Source organism: Acinonyx jubatus, chromosome B1 (assembly GCF_027475565.1).
Source record: "Acinonyx jubatus isolate Ajub_Pintada_27869175 chromosome B1, VMU_Ajub_asm_v1.0, whole genome shotgun sequence".
Lineage (NCBI taxonomy): Eukaryota > Metazoa > Chordata > Mammalia > Carnivora > Felidae > Acinonyx > Acinonyx jubatus.
In genome coordinates, this window is record NC_069382.1 from 77320919 (window position 1) to 77338276 (window position 17358).

Sequence of the window (17358 nt, forward strand, 5' to 3'; positions counted from 1 at the left end):
CCTTTTTGTTTCTAATAGAAATATTTTCAATTGTGATAAAAATACTCATAACATAAAATTTACCAACATAACCCTTTTTAACTCCATAGTTCACTAATGTTAAGTATATTCACACATTAGGTAAATAAGTCCTCGTTTCTTCCTTCCTCCAGCCCCTGGGAATAGCCGTTCTACGTTCTGTTCCTATGAGTTGACTGCTCCACATACCTTATATGAGTGGAATCACACAGTATTTGACTTTCTGTGACTGGCTTATTTACCTAACAGAATATCATCGAGGTTCATTCATGTTGTAGCATCTGTCAGAATATCCTTCCTTTTTAAGGCCGAATAATATTCCATTATATGAAAATAGCACATTCTGTTCACCCATTCATCTGTCTAGGGACACTTGGACTGCTTCCACATTTTGGGTATTATGAATAATGCTGCCGTGAACACGGGTGTACAAATGTCTCTTTCAGACCTTGCTTTAAATTTCTGCAAAGATTCTTTAAGTAGAAGTTAGCTTGTGTTCTGTCTGTAGATAGCCACAGCATGAGAAGTCACAGGAGACATTCGGGCTAATACTTAGAGCTCCTGAATTCTGCAGATGCCCATAGTTTGGAATGTTTTGTAGCTTGGGCTTATCAAATATTTACCTGTAACAGAACAGAAGATAAATATGATTCCAGGATTGCATTTAGTTTGGGTCAATAATTTCCCAAATCAGCTGCCTCCAGATAGACCTCCAGATAACTGAATGACTAAGCTTTTCATATACTTTTTTAGTAGTGTCTTGGTAAACCGATACTTGAATACCAAAACAAGAGTGTTCCTTAATGGCCAGTGGCCAATAGGTTCAAAGGACTATCCTCATAATGTAAAATAAGGCAATACTGTTAACATAATAATGGCAAGAAGGCATGGGTCCTATAGACACAAAAGTTGTTCCGATTATTTACTAAATTAAAAGCAGGAACTGGCATATGAATCATTTAAATTGTGAATGTCTTTAATACTCTGATTATAATGGGACTTTTTCTAATTCCCACTGTTATCATGAAAGTAAATTCCATTTTCAACCTCAAATTCTCTCAAAAAGCCAGGAAAAAAATATTTTCTAACTCTTGAATTATTCACTTTTGTTCCAAGTTATTAATCAGGTTTGGAGACATTAGATTATTTTAATATTTTAAAACTATTTCCAAATGACCATATGATTTTATGGACGTTCTAAGAGAGAACCAGATGAAGTTATAGCTCTGAATAAAATTGGTTTCTTAGTTTGAGAAAATTACAAGTTTGCAAAACTATTGAAATACTTCTTTTATCTTTTTGAAGTGTTTTTTAAAAAATATTTTAGAACTATTATTCTTGTAGATTTTATCCCAAGGTCTTTGGAATCGGAACAGGGTCTCTATGCCCATTTTGGTTATTGTATTTATTTATCCAAAAATAGAGTTCATTCTGTTCTGCAAATGAGATGTTTATAAACGGATGACATGTGCCCACTGTGGAGAAGGCTGTCAGTTATTCAGTCCTGACATTCACTTTAGTACAAGGATGTTGCCGACTTCAGTAATCTCTTACTGCCTTTGTATTGGTTCAGTGTTCAAGGGTGACTTTTGCATTTACTTTTATGTTTTAGGAGCATTATACAAATTTTGTCTTTTCCCCAAAGTTGCTCATGTATTTTTACATTACTGAAAATGAGGTAAGATTATAAAATGAATAAAAGCACGTAGCAAAGAGTACTTCTGTGAAGTAATATTGTAAAATTAATACCAGTATCGTGCCAAAAAGATTGTCCTTGTTTCAGCTTCTGTGGATGTACATTTCTGTGCATTTAATCTAATTGTGCAAAAATGATGTGTTGTAACATGTGTTTTCAAGATGGCCTATTTTCTTGAGATTTCAAGCTATATTGAGTACCTGGTACTCTTCATTTGGAGAACTCAATTTCATGCAGTGGAAACAACAGCGGCATTTGTAAACACAAAATCTTCCCACATAATGGAGGGCAAAGGGTAAACAAATGAGCATATGTAATAACAAAACATATGAGGTACCAAATATCTCTTCATAGTTGTGAAGAGATGCTCTGGAGAAAACAGCTAAAAACTGTTGGGCCACTGGCAAGTGCGGAGAGAGATAAACGGCCTGAGTTTGAGATGGAAAACCTGGGGTTGGCTCCGGGCTGCATCATGTACCTGCATTTCCTTATCATGAGCATGAGGATCATTCTTCACAGGGCATCGTGAGAATTGGCAAGAATAAGTTTAGCCTTGGTGTACAGTAGGCAGCCCATGCATGACAGCTACGAAGACCACGGAGGTTATTCAGGTAATAATAATACCTCAAGAAGGAGTTAAGGAGATGCTGTTCAGACTGAAAGGGCAAAAAAATAAAAATAAAAATAAATGCTTTCTTTAGGTGTGCACACATTGATCTTCTAATCTGTCTTCTGGTAGAATCTGAGGTCTCTCTTTACCCTTAAATCTGTGCATGGATGTTTTGTCAACACATCTGAGAACAGAAGCACTTGAACACAGAGGTGTTTAGTCCTCATGTTCTTCTCCAGGCACGTTCCTTTTACCTTCCTGAAAATCGGCACTCTCTCTGGTTTTTCTGCATTATCAACCTACATGTAGAAATAATCATGATAATACAATATTATTTTCCTATAAAGTCATTTTAAAAATTTGATTATTGCTTGGTTTGTTTTAGGCAAAATGATCTTGGGTCTCTCAGAAAGCATTTTGTTTTCTTATACCGAAAAAACAAAAGAATATAAGAGTTGTACAGTACTTTATAATTTAAGAATTTCCAGGGGCACCAGGGTGGCTCAGTCGGTTCAGTGTCTGACCTCGGCTCAGGTTGTGATCTCACAGTTTGTGGGTTTGAGCCCTGCATCAGGCTCTGTGCTGACAGCTCACAGCCTGGAGCCTGCTTCGGGTTCTGTGTCTCCCTCCCTCTCTCTGCCCTTCCCCACTCATGCTCTCTCTCTCTCTTTCTCTCTCAAAAATTAATAAAAATTTTTAAAAGGTTAAAAAAGAATTCCCATATAATTGATTCCTACATTTCTGCAAGGTTGAAATTGTTATTAGTATCCCAGTTTGACATGCAGTAAGTCTGGGTCTCAGAAACAGAACCATCGCAGACTCACAAAGCCAGCACCCGGAAGGGCTCATGGGCTGCACATCTCCTGACCCTCCTGAGGTGAAGCCAAGGATGGCTGTGCTGTCTCCAACACAAGGTGGCCTGAGGAATCAAATGCATAGAGTCTGCTTTTTAACTTGTATAGTGTCAAATGCATGTTGTGCTGTATTCCATGGATATCCTGATTTGTAATCCACTCCACCCCATTGTACAACCTAAATCTCTCCTCTTTCTTTTTTAGAAAGTTTTGAAGAACTTCACAAATGCCATATCTATCTTACTAGACATTTGATCTTCCTTTGTGTAAGTTTTCAGTATCATCTTGCTCTAATAGCATCATCATATGCAAATCTTCATTTGGTTGTCTTCACTTTTTTCTTTCCTTCTCTCTCTCATTCATTCATAGAACATACATTGAGCAAAGATTGACACATGACACTTGGCTCTCATATTCTATTTAATATTCAGAAAGGTTAGCCAGACATGGATCCTGCCTTTAAGAATCATAATCATCATAATGGGGGAACTGAATTGAGCCTTTTTTTTTTCTCTAAGCACATAGAAATTCTGCATTTAAAAAAGAAAGTCTTAGAGGGACGCCTGGGTAGCTCAGTCAGTTGAACATCTCACTTAAGCTCAGGTCATGATCTCGCAGTTCGTGAGTTCGAGCCCCGCGTCGGGCTCTGTGCTGACAGCTCAGAGCCTGGAGCCTGCTTTGGATTCTGTGTCCCCCCCCCCCCCCTGCCCCACCCCTGCTTGTGCTCTGTCTCTCTTTGTCTTTCAAAAATGAATAAACATTCAAAATTTTTAAGTAAAAAAGAAAGTCTTAGATATATAGGCAAGCTTAAAAGGGGGAACAAACAGGTGCAAGAAAAGGGAATTCACAGCCAGAGTGGTTTAACTTGGACCCAAAGCTATAGTTGGCGCACAGACTAGTGGATGTAGATGAATGCTTTCGACAGGGGGGGTGGATATTAGGACACGAACAGGAGACAAGAACATAGACTCTGGCAAGGCTGGGGCCTAAAGTGGAGGCTCTTGTATAAAGCCACAGCTCTGCAAAGATTTCACTGTCTACTAATAAGGACAGTAAAACTCAACACACCAGCCAGCCAGCCCAGGGACATGGCAGGGAAGCTGAAAGACATAAGAAACACAAGCCTGTATCACATCAAATGTGGAGTCTAAATTTAAACTACACAAGTCTTGCAAAGAGCATGTAAGCTAAGACATTAGCTTAAAAGCTGGTCCAAAACAAGTGAAATGTTTATACCCCCAACAGTTATAAATGCTGAAACTTCCCTCAGAGTCCCTTCCACAAGGCAATGCCCCGAGGATTCACCCAGGCCAGAACAGTGCTCAGACATGCATATCAGCATCCCAGAAAATTGAACACCACCACCAAAAAATCTGAAGGCAACTAGGAAACACACATGTTAAAAGTATTCAGGGATGTAGTAAGTAAAGGTGTAATTTAGGGAAAGAATATATAATAACCACAAAGTAAGAAGTACCTTATGGGAAATAACAGACGTTTGAGGAAGAACTAAGTAGTTATTTCTAGGCATCTAGACATGAAAAATGTTGTCATTAAAACACTGTAGACATTAAACATATCAGACACACAAAAAATATGTATAGTTAGAAAGTGAATCTGAGAAAATCACCTAGTTACAGTCCAGAGAGATAAAAAGAAATATGAGAGGGAGGTTGATATGGAAGACATAATGAGAAGATCCAAGGCCCTGTGAATAGGAGTCCAAAGAGAAAAAGTAACAGGAAAGGGATAGGGGTGTTACTTGAAGAAACAACGTAGAAGGACATTTTGGAACTGAAGAAATACCTACATCTTCAAATCAAATAAGGATATTGAGTCCTGAGCAGGACTTAGGTCCTTCATAATGAAACTGCAGCATCAAATAAATGGAGTTTTTGGTAAGTTACCAGAGAGAAAATGGAGGCTACCTGCATTAGAATGACAACTAGCCTAACAAGAAATCTCCCCAAAGCAGCTGCTATTAAGGCCCAGCTACAGTAGAATACTATCTTCAGAGTATTGAGGGAAAGTATCAAGCTGGAAAATCTCTAACTTTTTAATTTTTTTTAACATTTATTTCTAATTGAGAGACAGACACAGAGCGTGAGCAGAGGAGGGGCAGAGAGAGAGGGAGACACAATCCGAAGCAGGCTCCAGGGTCTGAGCTGTCAGCACAGAGCCCCACAAGGGGCTCAAACTCACAAACCGGGAGATCATGACCTGAGCTGAAGTCGGATGCTTAACTGACTGAGCCACCCAGGTGCCCCTCTAACTTTTTAAAGAATGAAGGTAAAATAAAGGCATTTTCAGACAAATCAAGACTGAAAGACTTGAACTTTCAGTGATTGACCGCTGTTGAAAGAATTATGAGAAAATATTCTTTAATATGTAAGAAATCGAACCCAGAAGGATGGAGTGAAGTACAGGGAACAATGGGGACCAAAGAAACACATCAAAATGAGACAGACGGGCATGTGGGTGTGAAGAGAGATGGGCTGATTTCAGGGGAAATGTGAAAAACGGTGTAATGTAAATTCTAAAGAGCAGTAACATGGAGGACTAGAAACAGTAGACCAAAGGTATTCTACTTGTTTGTGTGTTTCTCATGGAAAAGCTATGGATTAACTTTCAATTTTTAAGTATACAAATTCACAACATGATAATTAAAGAGTAAAAATAAAATGTGTACCTTCTGAATCCATTCCTGGAGCACAGGGGGATTTTTTTTTTTTAATGTTTATTTTTGATAGAGAGCACAAGGTTGTGGGGGGGAGGGCAGAGAGAGAGGGAGACACAGAATCCGAAGCAGGCCCCACACTCCGAGCTGTCAGCACAGAGCCTGTCCCGTCCAGGGCTTGAACCCACGAGCTGTGAAATCATGACCTGAGGTGAAATCTGAATAACCGCTTAACCAACTGAGCCACCCAGGCACCCTGCAAAGGGGGATTTTTTTTTTTTTAAGCCGGATCAATTCAGTAAAAGGAAGGAAAGTGGCAAGAAAGAAGGAAAAGAGGAAAGTTAGAGTGATAGAAAAAAAAATCGTAAAACATCAGTAATCTTGATAAAGGAAAACAGGTTAAACTAAGTTGTTAAAATACACAGACTCTCAGATTTTTTAAATCCTTTTTTCTTTCTTTTTTTTTTTTTTTGCTGTTGGTAAGAGACATGTGAAATATAATTAGGGTCTACCAGGGAAATTCTAAAGAGAGCAGAAGAAAATAAGAGACAGGAAAGGAGAAAGGAAGAAACAAAATTAATATCAGAAAAAAAAATTTAAGGCCAAAAAAAATACTAAGAATAAAGGTAGTGTTGCTTAGTGATAGAAGGGGAAAAAGCTTAACAGTAACATGGATAAAGATATGGAGAGACACATCACCAAACAAGAAACCCAAATGGTCAAAAAGCATTTGAAAAATGTTCAGCAGACTGGTGTTAATGGGAATGCAAGTAAAAGCACCAATGGGGCTATCCTTTCAACCCCCATCAGTTGGCAACAAATTTTAAATTAGATAATGAAAAGTATTGCCAGGGATGTGGAATAAAAGGAAATTCTTATCTCTTACTGGTTGGAATGGAAGCAGCAGATGTGTGCTTATCTGTGACTCAGCAATTCTGCTGTCATTGTACATCCTAGATTAATGCACAAGGTATACCTTGGGCATCATTCTTGATAGTGATAAAGAGGAAACAACCCAAGTGGCCATTGGCAGTGGGATGTATAAGTAAATTGTAATATATTCAAACAAACAAAACTTGCACCAGTGTCAATGAATTAAATTACAGTTACCTGTATTAAAATAGATGCATCTCAGAATTACAACATTGAATGAAAATAAGTTGCAGAAGAATGTGTATATCTAATCTCAAATTTACATAAAACAAATCAGGTACTGTATGCTGTTTTTACAGATACATACATGTGGTAGTAAAATATGCACATCTGAGAGGAAACAGTAGATCCCCCAACGTGCACGAGTGCCCTTCTTGAAGGAAGATGAATGGGAACCAGAAGGAAGACAGAGCAGGCTGTAACTCCACCATGTTTAATTTTTAAAGATCTGCAGTAAATATGACAAAAAAACATTAGCATTTATTTACATTGTTAGTTCTGGATAGTGGATGCCTAGGCTCCTGCTATGTGTGTGTGTGTGTGTGTGTGTGTGTGTGTGTGTGTGTGTGTGTGTGTGTGTTTGAAACATCTATTTAATTAAGAATATCTTCCAGCTTCTGGGAGACAAAAGACATATAATAATAATGGAAAGAAAATGTTCTGTGTTCCATTTTGGGTTCTGTGCAGGTGGCTTTCAGAGTTGAGATCAAAGGGTTTCTGCCAGTGAGGGGAACCCAGGAATGCATCCTGGGAGCTGTATCGCAATGTTGCTGTCCCACAGACTCCTACCTGCCATCAGTCACCCTTGGAAATCTATCAGCCATCATTGACCTTTTTTTTCTGTTTCTTTGGCCTTTGTCAAGTCTGTTCCCATTTTTCACTAATAGTCTCTTTTTCTGTTATTAAGTTCTGGTCATCATAAAGCAATAGTTACCCAGGCCCTCCCGAAAGATTTATGACTTTGAGAAAGAAAAATCTTAAAAATGAGCTGATGCTTGCTTACTTCTCATGGAAAGGGACAATGGTGACTTCTGTTGTTACATAATGTAGATGTTTAGGGAAACATTTGGATTTGGTGGAAGGAGAAGATTGGTTGTTTCCATGAAAATGTGCATATATTGCCCCAAACCCCCATCTTGCTTTTTGCCTTTATCGGAAAGATTCTATTCAAGGTTCTCACATTTAAAAATTTTGTCCAGTTTCCTTTTGGAATGTATTGCTGCAAACAGTTAACCGTCGTGTTTCATGACCTCCACGAGGATGGTCCATGTGGAGACAGGACTGATCATCACTGTCCTGTGTTCACAGCATCTAATACAGTTTATCAAAATGCTAATAAGCACTTGGTATCTCAAAAGGAACAGAAGTTTGTGGGCTTTACCCCACATCACAATGGCCTCTCTGCTATATAACACAACACAGTCATCCTTACTCTTGACATAAAATTATATAATGCCACCCTTCGAAAAAGTTTGGTTTCAGTGCTTCTGATACATGGTTGCAGGGTACTAGTAAATGGGATGGCAGTGTTGGCCTAGAAGCAGTTTGCCAATCGGTGTGAAATCTAACTTGTCTTTCAAATACGTATCTGCTCCATGTTGAAGCGTTTCCAAAGGAAAACTCTGAGTCAGATCTCTTATTAAGCTGCCTTGGGCCACCAGTCTGGGTTTGATCATGAACCTTGTATTCTCAGACATTTTCTTCATTTCCTTTGCAGAGAGAAGATGCATCAGTCCGCCATGTACGAATTGTGCCAGGGGATGCACCAAATCAGCCTTCAGTTTGTTCGACTGCAGCTTACCTTTGAAGAATACACCATAATGAAAGTGTTGCTGCTTCTAAGCACAAGTAAGCTGATGTCCACTTGGGCCCTTTTTCTACATTATTCAATAATCTTACCTTTAGGAGATTAGCCTGTTTACAGTGTCAAGTAGTAGGTATAAAAAATTTTCTGAGGAGGTGGGAGAGGGGCTTTGGTCTTTAGTGAATGAACTAAGTTACATGGAGAGTATGAAGCTTTGGGTAAAGAAGGAGCATATTCCTTCATCCACCTAACTACTAAATATATATTAAGTGTCTGTTATATATGCATGGGAGGATTAGGCAGATCAGGAACTACAGGAGTGAATGAGGTGCAGTTTCTGCCCTCAGAGAGTTTTACTATAAGATAGATTCAAAGATAATTTTAATACACTGCAGAAAGGGATACTCCAATCATTATAGAAGATAAAAGAATGTCGTGATGGCTCAAAAAAGGGAGAAGCATGTTTTGTTCTGGGGACCAAGGAGCGAGTCACGGTGAAGCTGAATCTTGGAGAACTTGGCAAGGATAATGAATTGGATATGAGGTCTGAGATGGCATTCCCATGAGGGGATGATGTGAGGGATTGTGGAAATGTGGGAAAGCATATCCAGGCAATAGAACTTAGTTTTGGAAAAGTTGTTTTGCCAATTAAGTTCTAAATTTCTATCTTATTTCTGTATTAATTTAATTAATTTTTCAAGGGGTATCAGGCTATATTTGGTTGGAGAGGAGTGGGGAATAAGGTTGGGGTGTAGGTTGGACCAGAATATTCAATGCCTGCAGAAGCCACCTGACCTTATTGGGTGGGCGGAGGAGTGCAACACCACAGGCTTTGAGCAGTGGGATGACGTGACTTAAGCTGTGTTTTGTGTTTTATGAAGATGTATCTGGCGCTAGACTAGATTAAAGGGCAAAGTTAAGGGGAGGCCGAGAAGCAAAGAGAATTTAGCCAGCTTAGAAGCACAGAGACCTGCTGTGAGCTGTTGAAATAATGACCTAAATGATGATGGTATGATGGACAGGAGCAAATGGATTCAAGAAACACTGCAGAACTGGCAGCCGACTAGAAGAGGAAATAAAAAGGATATGGATCAGAAGTGACACAGGTTTTGAGCATGGAGAAATGACTAAGACGGCAGTCATACCATTAAGAGGAACATGTTTATGTTGGGACTCAGAGAAGATTTGCTGGAGTTTTATAAACTGAGTTCTGTTTCAAATGGGTTAATTTTCAGATGTATCCTAATAGGCCAAAAGATAAGGAGAATTGGGGACTGGAACTCAGAAGACAGATTTGGGGATTGAGATATGAATGTGGGATGATCCTCATAGAAAATTGTCATCTAAAGTAAAATGGGGAGTGGGGTTGCCGGGGCACAGAAAGAAGAGGAATGATCCAGTTGACTTACATGAAAGGAAGATGGCAGGACCAAAAAGACAGAGATGGGACTGTCAGAGAAGCAGAGAAACTGGGATCCAAGTACTGGTTTCCAAAAGGGGCATGACTAAGAGCAAAGCTTCCCCAGGAGAAAACTTGAGAGCTCAGAGAGAAGCCTACTAGAGTTGACCATTAGACATCGAGCAGCTGCCAGATGGCCAAGGACTTGCAGATTGATGGGAAGCTTTTCTAGGCTTCTGGAACCAAGTATGAGAGAAGAGAGGTTGATGACATAAGGTGCCAGAGAGACAACACAGGACAGGATTAGCCTTGGCAACGATGTTGAGTACTTCTTCCTTGGGCAACGACACAGACATTTTCAAACTGAGGGGATAAAACTTGAGTAAGTTTACATCAGATGAGAGCGATGGCAGGAGACAGTATGGAGAAGAAATGTCTAAGCCAAGTGCTGTGGCCGCTGGGGAAACAGAAATGTTCTGGATGCCAGGGCGAATGACATGGACTTCAAGGGATGAGAGATTGTTGAGTGACCACCTAGAAGCAGAAAAGAGAATCCAGTGCCTGCCCAGCACCACTCCCCGCCACCTTGGTCCATGAATCAGGGACATGGGAGAAGGGGCAGTTTTGAGTAGAGTCATTTGGGAGGAAGTGGCATCACTAGCCAAGGACAGAAGGGGTAAGACGAGATGTTATTTCCAGCAAAGAGGGACTGGATCTGAGGAGGAGTTAGCCTGAATCAAGTAGTGACGAGCAGGAAGAGGGGATGCCACAGCGACTGTGGATAAGCGTCTGCTTCCCTATGGTTAGCACCTTGCAGTTGTTGAAGTGTTCGTATATTATCTAGTTTAATGCTTCACACAACCCTCTGAGATTGATGGCCCCATTCTAAAGTTAACAAAAAGGAGGCACACAAGTGTTTTTGTTCAGTATCCTCTGTGAGTTAGAACTCAAACCCATGGCTTTGGACTTCACATCCAGTGTTGTTCATGCTGGCCCCCAGAGCAGGGAGCAAAGGGTGTAAAGGCAGGCTGGTGGCATAGGAGTGTGACAGGAAGAGTGGATCGGTTAGTGGGCCAGACTCAGGCTCCCAGGAAGGGGGCAAAACAGCAGCCTGGTAGGGAGGTGGGACCAGCACTTCACAGCTGTGTTTTGTTTGGCCTGCACAGGAATTTAGGTTGCTTTTGGCCTTTTGTCTTGTTTTATTTTCATTGAATTTGATCGCCCAGGGCAGGGCATGCTCTCTCCTGTTTGCCGCAGGCCTTACCATTCCTCACTAATTACACTCAGGCAGTCTCCTGTAGGGTTGTGTTTGCAGCCCTCCTCTGCAGGGTCAGTAGAACCAGGCTCTTTCTCCCCACTCTGTCCTTCCTCGAGATTTCTGATGTTCCTGATTTATCCTTTTGGAATATAACTGGAATCTATAAGTTCGGTGACCGTGATTTTATTCCCCTTTCCAAGCAAGGTCATTAACCATTACTGGCTTGAAAAATGTTTTAGATTGATATAGATGTAGATATAGATACAGACATAAATATATAGCTATAGATAGATAAAATGGGTGATAGAATTTAAATAAAGTATTTTTTTCTAAAAAATGCTCATGATACCAATTCTTTACAAATCCTGACTACTCAATCTTAATTGGTGTCTTATCCTTTTATACCATTTAATCAGTCAGCCTTTAATCAATTCTGATACCATTTTGAAGCTACCCGAATTAATTTATTAGTTTCCAACTAGCTCAATACTTTCAATTCTGGGTTTTGTAGATGCTGGAAAAGCAAAATAAAAAGGCAAGAAAACATAAGTAAAGAATTGTATGAATCATAGAGCTGCAGGCTTTAGTAAGCTTATTTTGCTAATGTATGACAGAATGTGTGAAAATTGTTCTTCTTATTTAGGATGTTAAATTGTACACCTAATGTCCAGTGTATCAAGAATGTCTTTACCAATGACATTGAGAGAATCTTGTGTTCTTAATGCTTATGGAGGAAAACAGACGACCCTCTATCCCAATTGTCTCTTTGCTCTTCTCCAGCCCATAGATTTTGGATGATTTCCAGCAGCCCTGCTGTATTTAATAAGTAAATTCAGAAAATCTGGGCCGACCTCCAAAATTTGAGGTTCTGCTTAAGTTCTCCTTATTTGTGGGTTTGCTTCAACTCCTAAAAAATCTGGCTGGGAAATTGGTACAATATATTTCAGTTACAGATAATATATAAGTAATATTTGACATAAGTTGTTTATAATCTTGAGAATTTCCGATACAGGACTATCCATATGAAGGTCTTGGTGGATTTTAGTGGATATACCAAATAGTAGTGAAATATAGTAGTGAAATTTATTCACTCCATTCTAATTTTAGGTAGTTTTTTATTTTTTTTTTATTTATTTTTTATTTTTTTCCAACGTTTATTTTTGGGACAGAGAGAGACAGAGCATGAACAGGGGAGGGGCAGAGAGAGAGGGAGACACAGAATCGGAAACAGGCTCCAGGCTCTGAGCCATCAGCCCAGAGCCTGACGCGGGGCTCGAACTCACGGACTGCGAGATCGTGACCTGGCTGAAGTCGGACGCTTAACCGACTGCGCCACCCAGGCGCCCCATAGGTAGTTTTTTAATGTATAGGATGTTATCCATAAATATACTGAAAAGCAAAAGGTTTACTCCATAATATTTTATAACTTAAAAAAATAAATGATAACCTGTGGGTGGGCACTGTTTGCAAAGTATTTGCAGACATTCAGTTTCTTTCAGAAAGTTTTCAGTTAACATTAAAAGTTTGGTAGAAAGTAGATCTAAAGTTTGACTATTAACATCCTGGTTATTACCATCCTTCATATTTTTTATACTTTTAAAACAAGGCTTTATTTTTAAAGAAAACAAACTATTTGTTATATAATAGATGGCATTTAACTTTTGACATGAATGTCAAATATTTGAAACCACAGCCACTCTTGTGGCAGTCTCGGGAATTTGTGCAATTACTATTAGGGATTTATTTTTTCCCCACAAAAATAGACTTAGATAAACCACAAACCAAAGCCTCAATAATTAAACTCGAGAAGACTGTTAACATAATATGTGAATTTAATTTGCAAGATAATCCATATTTTTGTACGGGACAGCCAGGGTTTAATTTGGAAGCAGCAGTATTTCAGGTTTCCAGGGTCCTCATAATACTCAAAAATGTACTTAGCTGTTCTAAAGGGCTGATGACCCAAGTGAATTATTATTTATCCCAGTTATGATAAATTAACAAACATGCTGTATAATTAAGAAGTGAAAATAAGAGCAGTTTCAAACTCAGAACATTAATTTCACAAGATGAATTTTCTTTAGATCTTCATCTCCTAAAAATAAAGTCCTAAGTGATTTCATTTTTCAAAGTTAAAGCATGCATATCACTATTGGCTATAGTAGAAAGAAAGCAAACACGAAAGTAGATTTTCAAAGGGACTACTTTAGTTTACACTCTGCCCTACGTACACCTCCTTCCAGGCACAGGAGCGCCTTTCCTCTGTAAAGTGCTTTCACGTGTGTCCTGGGACAAAGCATCTCCCTTCAGCAGGTCACAGAAACACTTGATATGTTTCCAAGCCCTGAATCCCAAATAAAAGTAAACACCAGCCACCACACAAAAGAAAATGTGATGCTTCATTTTCCACATCATCACAGATAAGGTGAACGTGGTTTATTCTCCGAAAAGTTTTCGATTCTGCCTTGCACGCAGAGCCACCGCTGTGTTACTCCTTTGCACACGCAAACCAGTGCACAGCACCACCACCAGGTTGTCTGGAAGGCCACGTGACCATGCCCAACTGCTCATAGGATCCTGGTACAAAGAAGATAGAAAGCACTTCTCAGCATGCCTGGCCTCCCCCTTGGTAGATGGCCAGTATCCCCAAGTGTCTTTGATATTTGAATATGGATATGGAGATGTTGCTTTCTAATTCTAGCCCCGGCTTAGACTGTTGGCTCTTCCAGTTGTCCTGGAAAATCAAAGTGTATTTTCTTACCTATGAAGTACTTGCAAGTTAGGATTCATAAGAAACTTTGATGACAGGGCACAAGGCAGTGTAGCATTGTGGTGATGAGGCAGGCTTTGGAAATTGACCTAGGTTTCTGTTCCTTCTCAGCCATTTATTTATTGTGTTTCTTGGGCAGGATTAAACCTCCAGTCTTCAATTCCCTCATCTGTAAAATGAGAATAATGGTTATGTCATAAAATTGATGTCAAGATCAAGTTAATATATGCAAGGTGTATATTAATATACATCCAATAAATAGCAGTTACTATTCTTTCATATATGGATGTGAACAAGACTTCACCAGTAGATAACTGCCATATTTATTTATAAGTGCAATTAATTACGATTCAGTATCAATCTAAAAGTATGAGCCTAAAAACCCCAAAATATTCTACACCATTGTTAGAGCTGTTTCCCATCCTGGGAATTTACATGTCTGTATTCCTTAAACACAGTTCCAAAGGATGGCCTCAAAAGCCAGGCTGCATTTGAAGAAATGAGGACAAATTACATCAAAGAACTGAGGAAGATGGTAACTAAGTGTCCCAACAACTCTGGGCAGAGCTGGCAAAGGTTCTACCAGTTGACCAAGCTTTTGGACTCCATGCATGACGTAAGTAGAGCCTCTTGGTGCCTGTTAAATGAAGGATCAACAATCACACACACTGTTGACCAAACAGTGGAGAGGGGAGAAAGAGTTCTCAGGGCTTTGGGAAGAAGAGAGGTAAATTATCCAGTGGGAGGCAGCAAGAGGTGAGAACTGATTAGAAAGGAAATTTCCTTCAGATAACCTTTGAAACAAACCTCATTTAAAGTAAAGGGTGTGGCTCTTTTCCATTCTGAGCAGGGTAAGAGTACTATGGACCATAATGGCAAAACCTCTGTGTCCTGGGCCAGGGAAAGCCCTCAGATTTGCTACAGGTGTCAGATCAAGTTTCACATTTCTGCTTACAATTTAGGAAATGTTTGGTTAATAAAAATGTTTGCTTTAACATTGCACAAATAGCGTCCATCTTCTACAACTGTTAATCTAATAACCCAATCTTCCCAAAACATTATTAGTGGTCTAGGGCCAACTGGGATCATCTCAATCTTTGCCAAATTTTGAATCCTATATTCATTCCTCACGGGAGTCACCTTTCTTGTCTTACGTAAATATAGAAAGTAAATTCTGAGCTTGTTTCTAAATCAATCAATTATAGATGTAGTCGAGGTGTTTGTTAGCAGTTTCTACAAAATATCGATTTGGATAACTTGCTTTGTTATGTCACTTGAAATATGCTTCTTGTTTCACTTTGTGAGCAGTTTTCTCTAGTTCTGGCTCAAAAAAAAAAGTTGTACACAGTCATGCTGATTTAGTTTTTGATATTTGTGAGGTTTTCATACTTTCTTCTGGAAAAGTTATTACCCAAGTTCAGCCCATATGATTTGTATAAGAATTCAAATATTTCTCCGTTGTTCAGAAAAATGTTGCCAGGCTCCATGGCTGGTATTATAACAATACTACTATTGAAATAATGAGTCATCCTTTAAAATTTTGTTTATGCCAGTGGAATGTGGCGTCTCTGTGGTTTGATTGATAAAGAATGTCATTTTCCGGTGTTTTACACCAAAGACTCCATACATATCACATTGATTTTGCTTTCTCTCAACTTTTCATGTGATGGGTCACATTCCCACAAGGTGAATTCAGTGATAATTTTGCTAATTGTCAGTGGCCTAAAGAGCATGGCCTAATGGAAAATCTTAGGACGAGAAAATGATGGCAAACACAGCTCTAGAGAACACAACTCACATGGGGAACAGAGAAAAACAGTGCCTGGAGGGCAGGTCATCTGCACAAGAACCAGTAGTACATTTACTTTCTTCTGTCAGTTTTGTTGAAAGTCCTTTCTAGTGCACTCCGAATGGGTTTTTGTGGTTCCTTCTTGATGAATTCTCATATGTGTTCAAACGTATGGACAGGCACAAGTGCAATATCAAGATTGGTATGTAATGTGTCATCATTGCAACGTATGATAATAGCTGATACATTTTGAAGCAATTTGCGTGTAAGGAGACTGACGACCAAAGTTAAAACTTGCTTATCCACAGCCTTTCAGAGTCTGTGTGCCTTAAGCAAAGTGGCCTTGTGGAAACACTTAGAGTCCACCCCAGTGGTCAGTGTGTCCGACTGTCCTCTGCCAGCTTGGTTTTCTCAGTGCCATGCTTGGCACAAGATCGGAACTCAGTGACTGCTTGACCCAAATGGCTATATCATAAATGATGATATTCTGCAAAATTCCCCGAGGGAAAAAGGGTCCTTTTAGTATTTTTTTAATCAAGATATAATTGATACACAGTAAAGTGAACATTTTTTTAAAGGTTTATTTTTGAGAGGCAGACACAGAATCTGAAGCAGGCTCCAGGCTCTGAGCTGTCAGCGCAGAACCCAACGTGGGGCTCAGACTTACAAACCGCGAGATCATGACCTGAGCCAAAGTCGGACGCATAACTGACTGGGCCACCCTAGGCGCCCCTAAACTGAACATTCTTAAAGCGTGCCTTTGGGAAATGTGACACAGTATACACCCATGAAATTGTCATCACCATCAAGATAACAAACATTTATTACCCGAAAAATTTCCTTGTGCCCCTTTTTTAACCTTTACTTCCACCTCCTGCTCCCCAGTTGCTTTCTGTATTGCTTTCTGGCAAGTTGGACTTCTATATTCCCAAGTCTCACATACATGGAATCATGCAGTATGTACTGTGCTTTTTTTTCTTTTTGTCTGCCTTTCTTCACTTAGCATAATTATTTTGAGATTCATCCATGCTAATGCACATATCACTAGTTCATTCCACCATACAGATATTGCACAGTTTGCTAGTCCGGTCGCCTGTTGATGGACATTAGGTTGTTTCCAGATTAGGGATTGTAACATAGAAAGCTGCACTGAAATTTGTGTACAAGTCTTGTATGGACATTGCTTTCTTTTTCTTGGGTGAAGAGCTAGCTAGTAGTAGAATGCCTGGGTCATATGGTATGTGTGTTTTCCTTTTTTGTTAGACTGACAAACTGTCTTCCAAAGTGCTTGTCCAGTTGTACATCCGCTTAAGACGTGTGAGTGCAGACTACTCCACTTCCTTGCTGGCAGTTATGGCTAGTCTTTCTAATTTTAACCATTCTAATAGCTACATGGTGGTATCTCACTGTGGTTTTAATTTGCATCTCCCTCATGATTAGTGATCTTTTCGTGTGCTTATTTGCCATCTTTATGTCATCTTCTGTTAGTTGTCTATTCAGCTGTTTCACTCATTCTTAAAAGTTGGATTGCTTTCTGATTGTTGAGTTTT

At 39.4% G+C, this 17358-nt stretch overlaps 1 protein-coding gene across 2 annotated transcripts in view; it reads left to right on the top strand.

Moving 5' to 3' along the window:
* The window catches only part of NR3C2 (nuclear receptor subfamily 3 group C member 2), a 345301-nt gene that overhangs the window by 295491 nt on the left and 32452 nt on the right, over positions 1-17358 (top strand). For both annotated transcript variants that reach the window (XM_053216884.1, XM_053216885.1), the window contains exons 7-8: positions 8506-8636; positions 14478-14635. In XM_053216884.1, coding sequence (XP_053072859.1) covers positions 8506-8636; positions 14478-14635 — 289 coding nt within the window. The remainder of the gene's footprint in view (positions 1-8505; positions 8637-14477; positions 14636-17358) is intronic.